The sequence below is a fragment of the Malaclemys terrapin genome, chromosome 3 (genome assembly GCF_027887155.1).
Source record: "Malaclemys terrapin pileata isolate rMalTer1 chromosome 3, rMalTer1.hap1, whole genome shotgun sequence".
Classification (NCBI taxonomy): domain Eukaryota; kingdom Metazoa; phylum Chordata; order Testudines; family Emydidae; genus Malaclemys; species Malaclemys terrapin.
In genome coordinates, this window is record NC_071507.1 from 131,869,079 (window position 1) to 131,885,782 (window position 16,704).

At 36.9% G+C, this 16,704-nt stretch overlaps 1 protein-coding gene across 4 annotated transcripts in view; it reads right to left on the reverse strand.

Moving 5' to 3' along the window:
• Positions 1-16,704, reverse strand: part of GRIK2 (glutamate ionotropic receptor kainate type subunit 2) — a 584,433-nt gene that overhangs the window by 235,806 nt on the left and 331,923 nt on the right. For all 4 annotated transcript variants that reach the window (XM_054023645.1, XM_054023644.1, XM_054023647.1 and 1 more), the window contains exon 11: positions 896-1,102. In XM_054023645.1, coding sequence (XP_053879620.1) covers positions 896-1,102 — 207 coding nt within the window. The remainder of the gene's footprint in view (positions 1-895; positions 1,103-16,704) is intronic.

Here is a 16,704-nt window from a genome sequence, read left to right on the forward strand (position 1 = left end):
CTTCCTAGCTTTTGGTTGTATTAAATCAAACTGATGCACAGGTTTATTTGGTTTATTTCAAGTGGCTTTGATCAGATGTCTGGATATTGAGCAATTTACCAAAATCAACAAACACAAAGAAGCTAGAGACAATTGCATAATTTGCAAACAGACTAAACTCCATTTCCAAGAGACCAAATTCAATTGGCACCACCAACTGAGAAAGTATGTTTTAAAGGCCAGAGAAAAGGGATGCCTGACTTATTCAATTACAAACAATTGCCAGTAATGATATCTGTTTTGACTCAGATTGAATTACCCTGCTGCTTCAGTGTGCATTGATATTTCTGTCTTACTGTCTGGACTTTACAGCAGATGTTTTAAGGAGAAAAGACAGGGATCTGCTCAGTGTATGTTAATGGGAGATAATACTGCATATTTTAAAGGTTATATAGGGGTTCCTCTGGGACATAGTATCAAATCCTCTGCCAGAAAAGAAGAGCTGATTGCTCCTGAATGATTAAGTTAGTGACTATCATATTTCTTTTCACAAGGGAAATACATTGCTCCTAAGAAATCATTGTGGATGCTATCTAGTCTACATTTAGATTTGGAAATGATTCATGTAAGCATGAAGCTCTTTCCATTAGGAAGACAAAAACAGAGATGCAAAATAAATAGCCTATGTTTAATGATACATTTAAAAAACTGGAAAGAAGCATCTTTAAGGTATTTTTTTTAAAGTACAGTGACTTGTTGGCCTAGAAAATCTCAGCATACCATTGACATTAACGTACACTGTTATCACAATCTATCCATGTAAAAAAAGCAATCAGTAACCTGCAGGATCTTGTTAAACGTTGCTCTGACTTAGATTTCAATAAGATAGCAGACAAGCTTCCAAAAAGGAACTTACATGATCAATTAGTTCGCGAACCATTCCATTCCATTGCCCACTGGCATCATCCTGGGCTCCATATTTGCCATCCTCCACCAGCCTAATTTCATAGGTAAATCCAAGGATGGTAGCTAGCTCCCTGAGGAGGTCAATGCAATATCCCTCAAATCGATCATTCCCATACAGAGGTTTGTCAGACTTCTTGAACATCACATATGGCTCTTCCTGTAAGTGAAGACACAGAGAGGGAGCTTCAGTCAGTATCTATTTGTATAAAGTTGTTAATATATTACCACACACAGACAGAGGTGAACTTTAAAAAGAAAATCCTGTTGTCTCCCCTCTATCAAGGGAAAATTTACCTTGGATTACTCAAAAACTCTCTCATTTTTAAGTGAAAAAAAAAATGAGCCCATAGTGAAGCCACATCTTCAATGCAGTTGCACCCTACCTAATCTGAAATGTGTTCTCTGCTTATTAATGTTCAATGTATTACTTGTGTAGAATACTGTAAACTGCTTAAAATGAAAGCAATCTAACAATGTGGTTATTCAGCAATTGAAAAACTAATAGTTTTAATTCAGAATATCAATCAACAGTGCTAAGTATTGCATGCTATATTTTTTTGTATAAGTGGGAAAGTTAACTACTTTTGCAATATATTTTTTTTAAATAAGCATGTAGAAAACCTTTCAAAACACAAATCAGTAACAGTATATTCTGCTCTGCTCCATCAAGTTATATATTTTGCTATTTTGCAGAAAGCCTATGAAAACATTAACACACAAAAATAAATTAAAAAAAATTAAGTCCATGGATACTGAATTTTAATTCCTTCAAACCTTCAGCTCGGATATTTAATTATAAGGTTAGGATGTTACTGAGGATTTAGGTAGATGTTTATTGCATTAAGTGGTATATAGAAGATAGTCAACACTTTAAAATAATTGGCAGATCATTAGTAATTTATTTGGTAGGAAACTAATGCCTAGTTACTATGCTGAACTTCTTATTATGTTTTATATGCAGAATAAATGTAGCTTTCATTACATGTAATGTTGGGAGGGAAAACAAATACCACACCAATAATTTTCTATTACCAACCTCCAGTTTCTTTTTGACACAGAATAGGTTAAATACATGAGCTCAAGCTTTTCTCCTGTTTTAGAACCTTTCCCCATTTTATACAAGAATAAAAAATAACCACAAAGTAAGGCAAGAAAAATTGCATCAGATGCAATTACTGCACCAGACAGAAGACTCAATGAATAATAAGATAACTCTCCTGGGTAACTTTATAAAATTCATACAGTACTAAACCTCTGCATCAGCATTCACTGGGGTTAAAGACACCTCATTCTACTGGCACTTGGCAGCTTTAATAAGAGTCTTTCAGTATTTTCACTATAAACCCCATTTTTGAGCAGTCCCATAATAGATCCATTTAATTTGCATAAAGCTGAAATTTTTGCACATATGATTTTAGCCCAGATAAAAGGGTATGAGAGAGAGAGAGTGGTTTGTTGTAGTTAGAACAAAACATGTTCAGAATGTATGTTGTTGTGGTGAGTTTCTTTTGTCATCTAGTGTATTAAAAAGATCAATATTTGTTTTCTCCAAATTGTCATATTATGATGCTATTTCACACATTTCTACTTAAAGAAATAAATTTAGGGCCTGATCTGGCAAAGCTGTACTCACACAAGTCATTCTATTGGCTCCTCACATTAGTAAGAACTACTCATGAGTTAGATTTTTTGGTAGAGATCAGCACTTTTGTTTTTAACATTAAATTTGGCAAGCGGTTCAGGAGTTTTTGTATTTATTAATTTAAAAATATGAATTGTTATGTTGGAATTTGTTAAATCTGGAAAGCAGATCACTGTGTATACTCACTGGTTCTTTATCATAGCTTGTTTTAGTAGGCAAACTGCATTTCATACTAAGTACAGAACAATGTGCACTCTACCTCCCAAGTTTCAAAACTCCATTAGCTTCAGTGAGATATTTCATATAAGCTTTATAATGTAAGGGCTATTATGGACTTTTGAGAGTCACTATAAACTCAAACTTTTTCTGGAATTTTGTATGAATTGTGTAGAATGCAAGACAATGATATTATGCAAAATCCAAGCAAACTGAAAAGCATGTAATAATTTAAGGGACTTGAATATTTCAATGAAAAGGATACTGGAATTATTTTATGTTTTTCATTCTCATGTCTAAAAAATTGTAAGCATGTATAAATTACTAGAGCTGGGTGGGAAACAATTTTCCTGTTCCATTAAAGTTTGAAGTATCCAAAAAAAAAGTTGTCCATCCCAAATCAGGACTAAAGTCAAAATCTTGAAAATTTTCATAAACAGAAAAGCTGAAAAATATTTCTGGTTGGGTCAATCAAAACATTTCATTTTGATAATTTTGAAAGATTTCATTTGGAGTTTGACCATTTCTTTCTCTCTTTTTTGTGCTAGAATTAGCTTATATTTCTAAACAAAAAGTTGAGGCAGAAAACAAGAATATTTTACTTCATAACCAAACATCGTGACAATTTCAAAACTTTTTTCAAAAAACTGTGTCAAAAATGATCTTTCACAAAAAAAACTTTCAGTTTCAATGAATTGGCATTTTCTGATGAAAAACATTTTTTTAAAACATTTCCCAACCATCTCTATAAATTTGGCACCCTCTGGTCTGAGAAAATATTGTGCACTGTTCACAGAGCACTATGTGGTTAGAAAAGCAATCCAACTTTAGCTCAGAGAACTATATAAGAATGTGTAGCCTTGGAAAATTGATTCTCTAGGTAAAAAGACAAATACTTTGCCTTTGGTAAGCTGATGGCAATTAATAACCAGATCACTTCAATTGTGGAAGCTATGTACTTTTGGGAGGGTCAGAAATGCCTGGAACCTCTTTATTTGACTGATTCCTTAAAATATTATCTCACACATGTATGGAAAAGCTCAGCAGTACATGCAGAAAAGGCAGAAGAGTTCAGTTAATATATCTGTTCTACATTTGGGAAAAAACAGATGATTTAGTCATATTGTATGAATATGAAGCACTTCTCATTCCAGTAATAAGACAGGAGGATATCAAACAGCAGCTACTAAATTTAGACATTTTAAAATCAGCAAGGAAAGAACAATTTGCATCCAAGAGTTTTTAAAGATTTGGCCAAAGGAGCTTGCTGGATATCTAATGTTGCTTTTCAATAACTCTTCTAACATGAAAGTTTATGCTCCAATACATCTGTGAGTCTTAAAGGTGCCTCTGTTGCTTTTTACAGATCCAGACTAACACGGCTACCCCTCTGATACTCTTCTATTCAGAAGACTAGAAGAAAGCTAATGTTGTGCCAATATTTTAAAAGTATAAATGGGATGACTAGGAATTATAGGCCTGTCAACCTGATCTTGATCCTAGGTAAAATAATGGAGTGGCTAATACGGGACTAGAGTAATAAAGAATTAAATTAGAGTAATATAATTAAAACCAGTCAACACAGATTTATGGAAAATAGATCCTGTGAAACTAACTTGATATCTTTTTTGATAAGATTGTAAGTCTGGATGATCAAGGTGTTAGTGTTGATGATACTTAGATTTCTGAATGTACTGTACATTTTGATTAAAAAACTAGAATGATACAAAATTAATGTGGAACACATTAAATTGATTAAAAATTGGCTAACTGGCATGTTTCAAAATGTAATTATATACTGAGAATCATCATGAATTGATATGTTACTCATTGGATCCCACAGGGATCAGTTCTTGATGTGATGCTGGCAGACCAGGTGCTAGCTCATACCCAAGCCCCAGATCAATTCACTTGTTTATTAGTATAGATCAAAGTAATTATTAAATGTATAAGAGTGTATTTGGCATTTAAACTTCATGAAAACTAATGGGACATTACATGCATTGTTTTTACATATCTGTATTCTGTTATAATGGAGTAGCAAACATTTACATTGTATATACCCCTGTAACTAAACAACTCATCAAACAGAAAGAAGCCTTGTGGAATGCAAAGGAAGAACTCAAACAGAAAAGTACTAATTTCAAGCAAGTGGTAACTGTGTGATGATCAGATGTCAAAGACTTTGAATGAATTCCTCACTCTCCGTCACCAAAGAAAGAGCCCACCTGGGTAGTGATACTGTCTACTTATTTTCTGTGAGAAGAAGCTATAAAAATGGATTACAGGAAAGATCCTTCATCTCTGGACTGTTTGGATTTTAATAGGACAGAGAATACGGAGATCCCCAGAGTTATTCTGGGCAGCCCTGAGACACTTTTGGGAAACTGGCAAATTACTACAAATTACTACATCTCTGTACCATTTGGAAGTATAGACTGTGATCCACTTGTACATATATTTTACATGTTTTAACCTCTCAATAACTCTCGCTTTCTTTTCTTAGCTAATAAACCTTTAGTTAGTTTACTATAGAATTGATTACCAGCATTGGTCTTTGGTGTAAGATCTAGGGTACCAATTGATTTAGGGTACGTGACTGGTCTCTTGGGACAGGGAGCAACCTGATGTGGTATGATTTTTAGTCTAAGTCAGAGGTCGGCAACGTTCGGCACGCAGCTCGCCAGGGAAAGCACCCTAGCGGGCCGGGCCAGTTTGTTTACCTACTGACGCAGCAGGTTCGGCCGATCGCATCCCCCACTGGCCGCGGTTCGCCGTCCCGGGCCAATGGGGGTGGCGGGAAGCCGCGGCCAGCACATCCCTGGGCCCCTGGTCTAAGTGATCTTTTAACCCAAAGTCCAGTTTTCTTGGAAGCAAGATAGACTGGAGCATCTAAGGGGTCTGTGACTCCATGGTAAGATTGGTATAGCGATCCAGGAGCTCACATTCAGTACTGGCTTGGTAAAATCTAATTATAGAGTACATCACCAGTTTGGGCTGTCTGTCCCGTTTTCTGGTAGTCTGTCCTAAGGTAGGCACTCTCAGTTGTGAGCCATTCCAGATAGCATGACACTTGGCCCTATGCCATTTAACATTTACTAATGACATTGTAGAACACAAAATCTTCATTAATGAAGTTTTCATACGACACACAAACTGGGGGAGTGGTAAATCATGAAGAGGAGAGGTCTGAATTGCTTGGTAAACTGAGCACCATCAGACAATATGTTTTAATACAGCTACATGTAAATGTATACCTCTAGGAACTAGGAATGTAGGCCATACTTAAAGGATGTGGGATACTATCCTAGGAAGCAGTGACTCTGAAAAAGATTTGGGGGTTATGGGGATAAACGGCTAAACATGAGCTCCCACTGTGATTCTGTGGTCAAAAGGGCTATTGCAATTCTTGGAGGCATAAACAGGGAAATCTCAAGTAGGAATAAAGAGGTTATATTACCTCTGTATTTGACACTGCTGCAAGTGCTGTTGGAATACTGTGTCCAATTCTGGTGTCTGCAATTCAAGAAGGATGCTGATAAATTGGAGAGGATTCAGAGAAGAGCCATAGGATGGTTAAATAATTGGGAAATCTACCTCATAGTGATTGAGCTCCTTGAGTCTATCTATTTAGCTTAACCAAGAGAAAGCCATGGGGTGACTTGATCACAGTCTATAAGTCTTTACATAGAGAACAAATATTTGATAATAGGCTCTTTAATCTAGCAGACAAAGATATAACGAAATTCAATGGCTGGAGGGTGAAGAAAAATTCAGACTGGAAAGAAGGCATACATTTTAAAGTAATTGTAATTAACCACTGGAATAATTGACCATGGAGTGAAGTAGATTCTCCATCACTGGCAAATTTAAAAATCAAGATTGGGTGTTTTTTTCTAAAAGATACGCTTTATTTCAAACAAGAATTCTTTCCGAGAAGTGCTTAATTCTACTCCATTTGTTGAAGGCAAGTCATGAGCACATATTCTTTTATATGGATGGATAAGGAGGTCATAGTAAGCATAGTTGTGCTTCATTTAAAGATTTCAAAAGGCTTGGAAAATGTCCGATTGCCAAACACGGCATCTAACACGTTGGTCTGATACAATGAAGAAAACAAACATTTTCAGTGCCTGTAGAATGCATAGCTTGATATGCTTCACACACATACATATACCCTGCAATTCTGCATGAAGGATGAATTATTTAGGACACCCATCCATGTCAATCCATTGAATCTATCCCAGTGGAGTCTCTTAGGGTATGTCTACAAAGGCTGGAGCTCAGACTGGGAAGTCTACCCCCCTCCCTAAGCTTCAAAGTCTGAGCTGCAACTTCAAAACACTGTCTACATGGGTATTTTTAGAGTGCTAGCGCGTGACTGTTTACCCAGACTGGAGGCTCACTGCAATATGAGAAGCTAACTTACAATATTAGCTCTGAACATGCTTTGCATGGCTGTAGTGATCCCTGCTGTCTGAGCACTGATGGCTGGATACAAATAGGGAAGCACCAATTGAAGGAGCAAGAGCCACAAAAGTAATTTTGAGACTCAAACCAATTCAGCCACTTCAAACTGAAACCAATGTTGACTGCATACTGGACCATACGATTTACAGTATTTTTATTTTGGCTACATTTCATCATTTCATATTGCTGCAAAAGCTGCCAGCCTGCAACTTGCTGAAGGAAACATGAACAGACAAATCAGAACAGAAAACCATGAAGAGTAGATGATAGAGAACCAGGTATTAACAACTTACAAAGGAAGGCAAATTGGATACTAGAAGTCTGCGAAGATGGGAGAGATTATTATTGACTCATTTCTTAATGTCCAGTTACTGAAAATGAAATGGTGAGAGATCTTTTTATATACGGAGCTCACTAAGCTGCATACAACCAATTCCACCTTGCTAGCTTTTTTACGGAGAATTTAATGTTATGTAATTTGACTTGACTTTGCTTTCAGAGGTCTTGAAGGCTGACAATGATTATCTGATGACTCCCAATATTATGTGTGTGTTAGATCCATATCATATTTGCTCTGCATCTCCATAATCTTTTGTGTGATGAAACATTTTCCTAGAAAGAAATATTTTAGAAAACTGCGTCTATAGAACGTGTGTATACCTAAAAAAGCCAATCTTAATAAAAAGCAATATGCAGCTGAAAATCTCAGTGGACTTTGCCTTAAAAACTGCTGGCATCATATTCAATGACATTTGTAAATTATGAATTTGGTTCACTAGCGTAACACTTGGTACACAAGTAGTAATACATCATAGCCTGTTATAGATAAAAAGATACAATGTGCCTCAGACAACATATGTTTGTGCGGGAGGTCACATGAGCAAATAGCATGATTTTGAGCAATGGATGTTCTGTGCACCTTGGTAAATAGAGGTCAAATGAACTAAAGGAACAGCTCAGTTAGCCCAAGAGCCACAGTTCTTTGCAGTCTCTGTCCATTGCCTCACTGCTCAGCTAGAGGCCATTTTGGCTGCCTTCAAAGACAGATTAACTTGAATTTGTTGTGATTTAATTGTCTAACATGGCACTTTTCCATGCACCAAAGAGGGCACCATAACACACACCTCAACAATTGTCTATTTTCTATTTCTTTAAGGAAGTTAGAAATGGTAACTGTTTATCTTCAGAAGTTTATTTTCCTGGTGAGGCATCGTAGGTGATTTGTTCCAGACTCTTTCACTAAGACAATTCATGTACATTAAGTAGGAGCAGCATCCATACTGCATGGTTTAAAGTACTGTTAATTAAAGTGTTAATTTTTTTCATTAACAACAACTTTATCCTCTTCCTCACTTTAATTCCCACCATGTAACTCAAGGTCTTCACAGGCAAAGGGAGCAAAATCAAGTCAATACTTAGATAAATGTGAATGCAGAAGCAGTGGAGGCAAGAACACAACCATATTGCTCAATGGACATTTGGAAAACCTCGTTTACATTTTTTTAACCTAAACAGAGGATACAGGTATTTTTATTCCTTTCCGACAGACTCTCATCACACCAGGGAAAAGTAACATCCCCATACCATCTTTGTTAATTCCCACTGAATGGCATGAAGCAAGGTTTTATGAATTAGTTTAACTGACTACAGGTGAATATCAGTTCAACCCAAACAAACAAAGCCTCTCAGATATTCCATAGAGATGTGTAACATACCACAGAAAAAGCTGAAGCTACATTCCCATGAAAAGCATGATTCTGTTTCCTCACCCACTTATTATTCTGTTTTAGTTTAGTTTTGTTTATTATTGGCACAATTGTCTTTCACTATTGCATTTTAACAATTAATATAAAGTTACAAGAACAATCTTCATTTTTCTTCCTTAGCTGGAGAATACAAAAAATGAAATAATTTATAGGAATAAACTTGTAATTTTATGGTTTCAAGTCCTGATATGTTTGTGGGGGGGGAGGGGGAGAGGCTGATAGCACAGATTTTAAATCTCAAAAAATACCATTATTGGCATGGTTAGGAAAATCATTCCTTACATGGAGGCAGAAGAAAAAGTGTTCCAAAAAGGTGGGCACTCCTTTGACAAGGAAAATAAAAAATAGTTTTGGCAGCTATCTGAAACTGTCTCACTTGAGTGGCTCTTTGTTACAGCCTGCAACACAGGAAGGTATATGTTGTTGGCTCCTGAAAAGCACACAGTTTAGAGGGAAAGGATACTGTCAGTGTTTTTACACTTTAAAAGACAATCTCAAGACAGTTCCTGCACAGACTTCTTTTGATCTTCATTATTAAGAGACAGAACAATAATAACCTCTTTTTTAAGTAAGGAAGGAGACTGAAGATTATAGACTGTCAAGTCTCCACTCAGTGATATAGGCACCCATTTGCCTTTGCTCCCAAGTTGGCAGAGGTTGGGGTTCTGAGGAAGGGGAAGGGAGTGCCTTAGGCAACTCGGTAGTGAACCCCTGACCAGCTAAGGAGTAACTTCCAGGAGTTCTGGAGGGAGCTGTGTCTAATTACTCTCCCTCAGAAGGAATGAGCAGCATTTTCACTCCTAGCCCTTGTCTACACTATGAACGTAGGTTGGTACAACTACATTGTTCAAGGGTGTGGAAACCACATCCCAAGCAATGTTGTTATACCAACCTAACCCCCGAGGATAGACAGCAATATGTCTATGAAAGGGCTTCTCCTGTTGACATAGCTACTGCCTCTCAAGGAGGTGCAATACCTATGCCGATGGGGGATGCTCTCCTGTTGATGTAGGTAGCATCTTCACTAAGTGCTCCAGCTGCAGCGCTGTAAGTGGAGACAAGCCCTTAGTGACAGAAATGTTTCCCAGTTTACATACGCTAGGAAACAGACAGAAAAGCAGAATGTTGAAGGGAAGTAACAGTGAAAAATGAGAAAGCTCTCTGGGGTTCAGAGAATCACTGGTAAATAATGTATATTAACCAAATGGTGAGTTTTTCCCTTCTTTTATTCATATTATTATTTGTATTACAATAATGTCGACATGCTCCAATCAAGGTTGGAACTGCAGTGCAGTAGGTGTACATAATATAGAAGAGCTTGCCATCTGAAAAGATAAGATATACAGAGGGTGGGAGAAATAAAATATCAATATCCCCATTTTTCAGTTGGCACTGGGCAACTAAGTGACTTGATTTTGTTACACCAAGATTTAGAATGGTGTAAATTTACAAGAAGCCTTTAATGAACTTGAATTATGTGGGTTCAAAAGCAGGTATAGTACTATATATCTAATTTTATAGCAAAAACACTTTCATAATGTTTTCATAAAAACAGGTTAAAAAAAACAACAGACAATTGAAAACGTATTCCTGGCATGGCATCGAGTGGCAGAGGGGCCAGCACCTAAGAATTATGTCACATGATATTTGTGCTCACTCAAATGTAGCACAGTCCATGCTTGTTTTCTGAAGTGGCAGGGATGCAGGGAGCAGAGTGGATCAAATGCTAGGGGGGAAAGAGAGAGAGGAACTGGAGACACAACATTTTCCACAGAAGAGAAAATGTCCATAACCCCAGAGCCCAAGATGGTAGTGTAACTACATATTCCACTCTAAAGTTTATTAGAAACATGAGGTAAACAGTAAAGGCCGTTTTTTTCAAAGCTAAGCACCTAAGTTACATCTGCAGGATATAGGCACAGAAACCTGAAATATGCAATTTGGGTAACTGTGTATGTAAATAGGGGTTTGTATGGTAACGTGTTCATCTGGGGAAAGTAATTATCCTTCTGCACATGAGCATGCATATTTTGCCAGTGCACTGTAGGTGCTCAGTTTGGAAAAATTAGCATTAAGGGTGCTAATAGTCAGAATGCCAATGACAAAGTTTACTATGTAAGCAAGACTAGTCTCTTTTATTGGTTATTGATGACATAAATGTTTTAGATGTTACATTACCTTTAGATTCCAACATGTGGATATCACAAAAGGGCCATTCCTAAGACATTCCCCAACCTGAGTCTTTGATATTTGGGAAGTGACTGCCAAGCCATCTGGCTGTCTCAAGAGCATAGTTTATTTTTAAAAAATTGGGAATATCAATATATTAGCTATTCAGTTCATTTCACATTTATTTCACTAAAGAAATATTTTTCATTGATTCTTAGATTATAGGGCCATAAAGGGCCACTGTGATCATTTAGTCCTACCTCCTGTATAACACAGGCCATAAGACTTCCCTGAATTAATTCCTGTTTGAACTAGAGCATCTCATCTAGAAAAAAAAAGCCCAATCTGTATTTAAAAATTGCCAATGATGAAGAATCTACCACAAGCATTGGTAAACTGTCTTTTTTTCTTAATTGGAATCACTAAAATAAATTCCCACTGATGCAACAAAGAAGCTTCTAATGTATTATGATCATTCTAGACAACAGATTAGAACTGTGGTTTTACAAACTAATTTTAATTTTTCAACATACAGTTAGCTGGGTGATATGGGCCATCTTTGAAATGCCGACTTCCTGAATCAGACTGTGTAATTTAAATTAAACTGAAAGGCTGTTTATATTTGTTTTCTTCTCTCTCTCTCTCTCTCTCTCGCTCTCGCTCTCTCCTTTCTTTTACAAACGATTTCAATAAAAATGTTTATTTAAATGTATTTCTATTTATCATATTTAAACTAGAAAGTGAATGTCATTAGGAATGACAGCAATGATTTATGAAAAGTGGTAATTATTACCTGCCAGAAGACAAAACACAGGCTTCAAGTTCTTTTATATATATATATTCTAAAGCTTTGCTAACACAAAAAAGTGACAAATGTATCTTTATGGATTCAAAGTGGCTTTTTTATTTTAAGACAAAGCCTTTATTTTAAGGCTTAAGAAAAATGGAATAATAAAATATTATTGCTGGTCGCTTAGATCTACCTCCTTGGGGGCGGGCGCATATGTGTTTAGGTCAGGGGTTTGGGAAGATTAAAAATCAATCACTAATAATCCTCTCCTCTGCATCAAACAATGCAGCTCCACACACTAATATAATCTGTTTTAGCAGAGATATGTGGAATGCTGAACTCAGGTTTTAAAAACTATCTATTCACTAGCAGCAAGAATAAGTAGTAACATTGTGTGTAGTGAACTTTACACTTTTTGTTCCTTGCTCAATGTTTGGCAGATTGCAAATTGCTTTAATGAAATCACTATTTGAAATTATTCTAAGATTTTTTTTTATTTATTTGTTGACTATAGATTCCTCATGAACACTTCCCTCTGGTGACATACATTTTCCTACAAACTGAGGTTGCATTCTTTTTCTCCCTCCTAGTTGGAGAGAATCTGTATTGTATTTTGTTTCCACTTAAAAATAATAATAATAAAGTCCTGTTACTGGGAAGAAGAATATTTTCCTGATGACTTTCCATTGTTAGAGCTGGGAATTTTAATCTTTAGTTCTGCTCACTATGACTACTGGAGTTAAAATGCTGCCATATCTAATTGACATTTACACAAAGGGCTTTCACATTTGGCAGTCAGACTGCAATATGAAGAAATGAAGTACTTCGAGAGCTACAACCAATCAAAGAAATTTAATGTCTTATTCTGACCCCTCATAGCCATTTGGGCAAGGTATTTTTGGTATGGGTGACATGGCCAGGGACAAATGAACAGCAAAGCAGGATTTCTCTACAGGTTCAATATAGCATTGTCATTGACGCAAGCCCATTGTGGATGTCTTTGTCTGGCACCTTTAAGGTACAGTTCAGAAGTCTGCCTCATGTGACCTTTCTGGTTCTGAAGTGTGTAACCATCATTATACTTCCATGCATCAAGGCTTAAAGCACTGAAAACAGAGTTCAGCTTTCCAGCACTGTCATCCTCACCTAAGCGCTTAAATAAAATATTTTACTCCAATAACAAACTTTTAACTTTAGCCAGATTGTAAATCAATTGGACTGCATCCCAGACAAGCTTGCTAAACTGCAGTTCCACCAAAGCAGAATATGTTTGAGTGGAATCCTATTTTTACCAAAACTAATTCATTCAAACTACAGAATGCAAAATCATTAAATTGTTACACACTGCATAGACTTAACCTACTTTCAGCTGAACTGAATCATACACCTTGTGTGATAATCAAAGAACATCAAAGTCTTTATTAGTTCTCGTTATAATAAGAAGCAAAATGTTCTGCTCTTCTGATGCATCTTTAGAAAATCTGCAATACTGTGGAAAAAACACAGAATAGGATTGTGTTTCTCATCCAACAGGCAGTATCAGCATTTTTCTGGAGGCACTTATTTCTGTGGTCTTCACAAACAATAATCATAGAAAAGTTGGGTTGAAAGGGATGTCAAGAGGTCATCACTCCAGCCCCCTGTTCTGAGACAGGACCATCCCTGTCAAGTATTTGTCCACCCTGTTTTAAAAACCCTCCAGTGATGGGATTCCACTATCTTTCCTAGAAGCCTATTCCAGTGGTTAACTATCCTTATACTTGGAAAGTTTCTCCTAGTATCTAACCCACATCTCCCTTGCTACAGATTAAACCCATTATTTCTTGTCCTACTTTCAGTGGACATGGAAAACAGTTGACCACCATCCTCTTTTTAACCCTCCTTAACAAATTTGATGATTGTTGTCAAGTCTTCCCTCAGTCTTCTTTTGTCAAGACTAAGTATGCCCAGGTTTTTAACCTTTCCTCGTGGGTCTGGTTTTCTAAACTTTTTACGTTTTGTGTTGCCCTTTTCTAGACTCTCTCCAATTTGTCCATATCTTAACTAGCATGTGGTGCCCATAATTGGCCACAGTACTCGAGTAGATTGGGACAATTACTTCCCATGTCTTACATAGGAAACTTCTGTTAATACCCCCCAGAATTATATTAACCTTTTCACCAACTGAATCACACTGTTGACTCATATTCTATTTGTGGTCCATTATAACCTCAATAGCAGGGGTTTTCAACCCTTTTTTTCATTTGTGGACTCCTAAAAATTTTCAAATGGAGGTGCAGACCCCTCTAGAAATCTTAGACATAGTGTGTGGACCTGCAGGGGTCCATGGATCCTTTTAGTCTTTTCAGCAGTACTACTGCCTAGCCAGTTACTCTCTATTTTGTAGTTGTGCGTTTCATTTTTATTTCTTAAGCCTACAAAAGGGGCTGGCAACCTTCAGCACACCCAAATCTGGGTAATCTGGAGGTGGGCCACGAGACATTCTCTTTATGTTGACCGTCCACAGGCACACCTCCCCACAGCTCCCACTGGCCGCAGTTCACTGTTCCCGGGCAATGGGAGCTGCAGGAAGTGGTGCGGGCCTCAGGGATTTGCTGGCCGCCGCTTCCTATAGCTCCCATTGGCCAGGAACAACGAACTGCGGCCACTGGGAGCTGTGGGGAGGTGTGCCTGTGGATGGTCAATGTAAACAGAATGTCTCGTGGCCCACCTCCGGATTACCCTGATGGGCTGCATGCAAAAGGTTGCCCACTCCTGGTCTACTATTTCGCACTTGTCTTCACTGAATGTCATCTTGTTGATTTCAGACCAATTCTCCAATTTGACAACGTTATTTTGAATTCTAATCCAAAGTGCCCTAATTAGAGTCATCTGCAAATTTTATAGGCATACACACCACTACATTATCCAAGTTATTAATGAAAATATTGAATAGTATCAGATCCAGGACAGATCCCTTCCAGACCCCACATGATATGTTGGTTACAAACTGATCCCCACAACATTCCTGTGAGGAGGAAAGTATTATCATCTCCATTTCAGAGACGGGACTAAGGCACCAATGAGATCATGGATAACTTGTCCAATGTCCTTTAGTATGTGTGTTACAGACCTGGAAATCAGAGCAAACACTTCTGATTCACTATCCAGAGTCTTAACTGCATGGACATCCTTTCTCCCAAAGCTCATGTGATCCTTTAGCTCAGCAAGTGACTTTCATTAGAAGGTATATATTGGAGAAAAATAACTTATATTTTGATCTTGTTGGCAGACTCCAAATTACTGTAGTCTGTACTAATGGCAGTGCATTCCTTCATACACACAGGTTCCTTTCAACCCTTGTGTATATCTTTTTTAAGAATAACATAGAACATATGCATTATAGATGACATTTGTGTATGTCCGGTGGTTCAGACAAGCTCTGTGTACCATCTAAGTTACACTTAAACCCTATTCTGAAGGCTTACATGGTACACAGCCATTGTGCTGGGTCTCAGCACAAGGGAGATTTTCAACACAAGTTCTTCACATTTTGAGCACCATAACGTATGGAGTAAGTGTCAAGACTACAATTTGTCTGCTAGAAAAAAAAAGGGGGGGAATCCAGACCTTTCCTGACAGACACCACCATGTTAAATTAGAATAAATTAGTCTTTTAAGGAGATACAAGCAATTTTCTAAGGTTAAAACACCCAGAAGATATCAAATATTACTTTATTCATCAATTTCTCAAAATAGGTTGCTTGACCACACAAATAAATGATCAGCAAAGGAACTGTGAAGGCTAGATAAAAACTCTTTCCTCGGTATGCAGCACCACTGTCATGGAATGAAAGAGGAAAAAAACAGACATTAAATATAAGCCTGCAGTTCCTTGCACATGAAATAATTATGCTTTTTCTCACAAATGTGGAAGAAATTCTTGTAAAACTAGGTTTTACATATCCCTAATGTAATTCCATATGGAATATTGCATGGATACATATAATGCGTCCTTGGCTTCCAGAGGTTGGGAGCTATGTTGTAAAACTAAAGAAAATATTAGGTGTTTAAAATTAAAAGCAAAATAAAAAATGTTGAAAACACTCAAATTTGTAAAAATGATTGTTTCTTCTTGGAAAATGGATATTTGCCTGACAATAGGTCTGTGTTCATTCTAAAATTGTCCTATTTTAAGAAAATGATCTTTAGTTGCTTTTTTGTTACAGATATTAACATTGAAGAACCATGTTAAAATTCAAATGTTGCTTTTTTAAAAAATGTGAAAAATAGAAAAGTAGCTAAATAAAGTATTTTATTCTTGCTAAAAGACTGATTTGCACACTCCTATATCATGTAAAATGAAGTGCAATAGTTTCTATTACATCAGAAAACTACACCTGCCCATTATATGCAGTTGCTGGAAAAACACATCTCTGCTGAAAGTGAGGACAACCATTTGGGACAATTACTCAAAATATAGGGGGCATTTCAAATATACAGGTGATGTCATACTTTGACACTCAGCACAGATAAATAAATGTCATTATGGTGCTATTATTGTCATAAAGGTTGAACCAAACATTAGATAGCTTTCACATCAGAGGTCTAATTATAAGACATCACAAACATATAAGGTGTATGTACAAAGCCAAAGCCACATAATTCCAGAGTTCCTTCAGTCCATGGACAAATTATGCAAACAAAGGCATTTCATATGTTTAGGG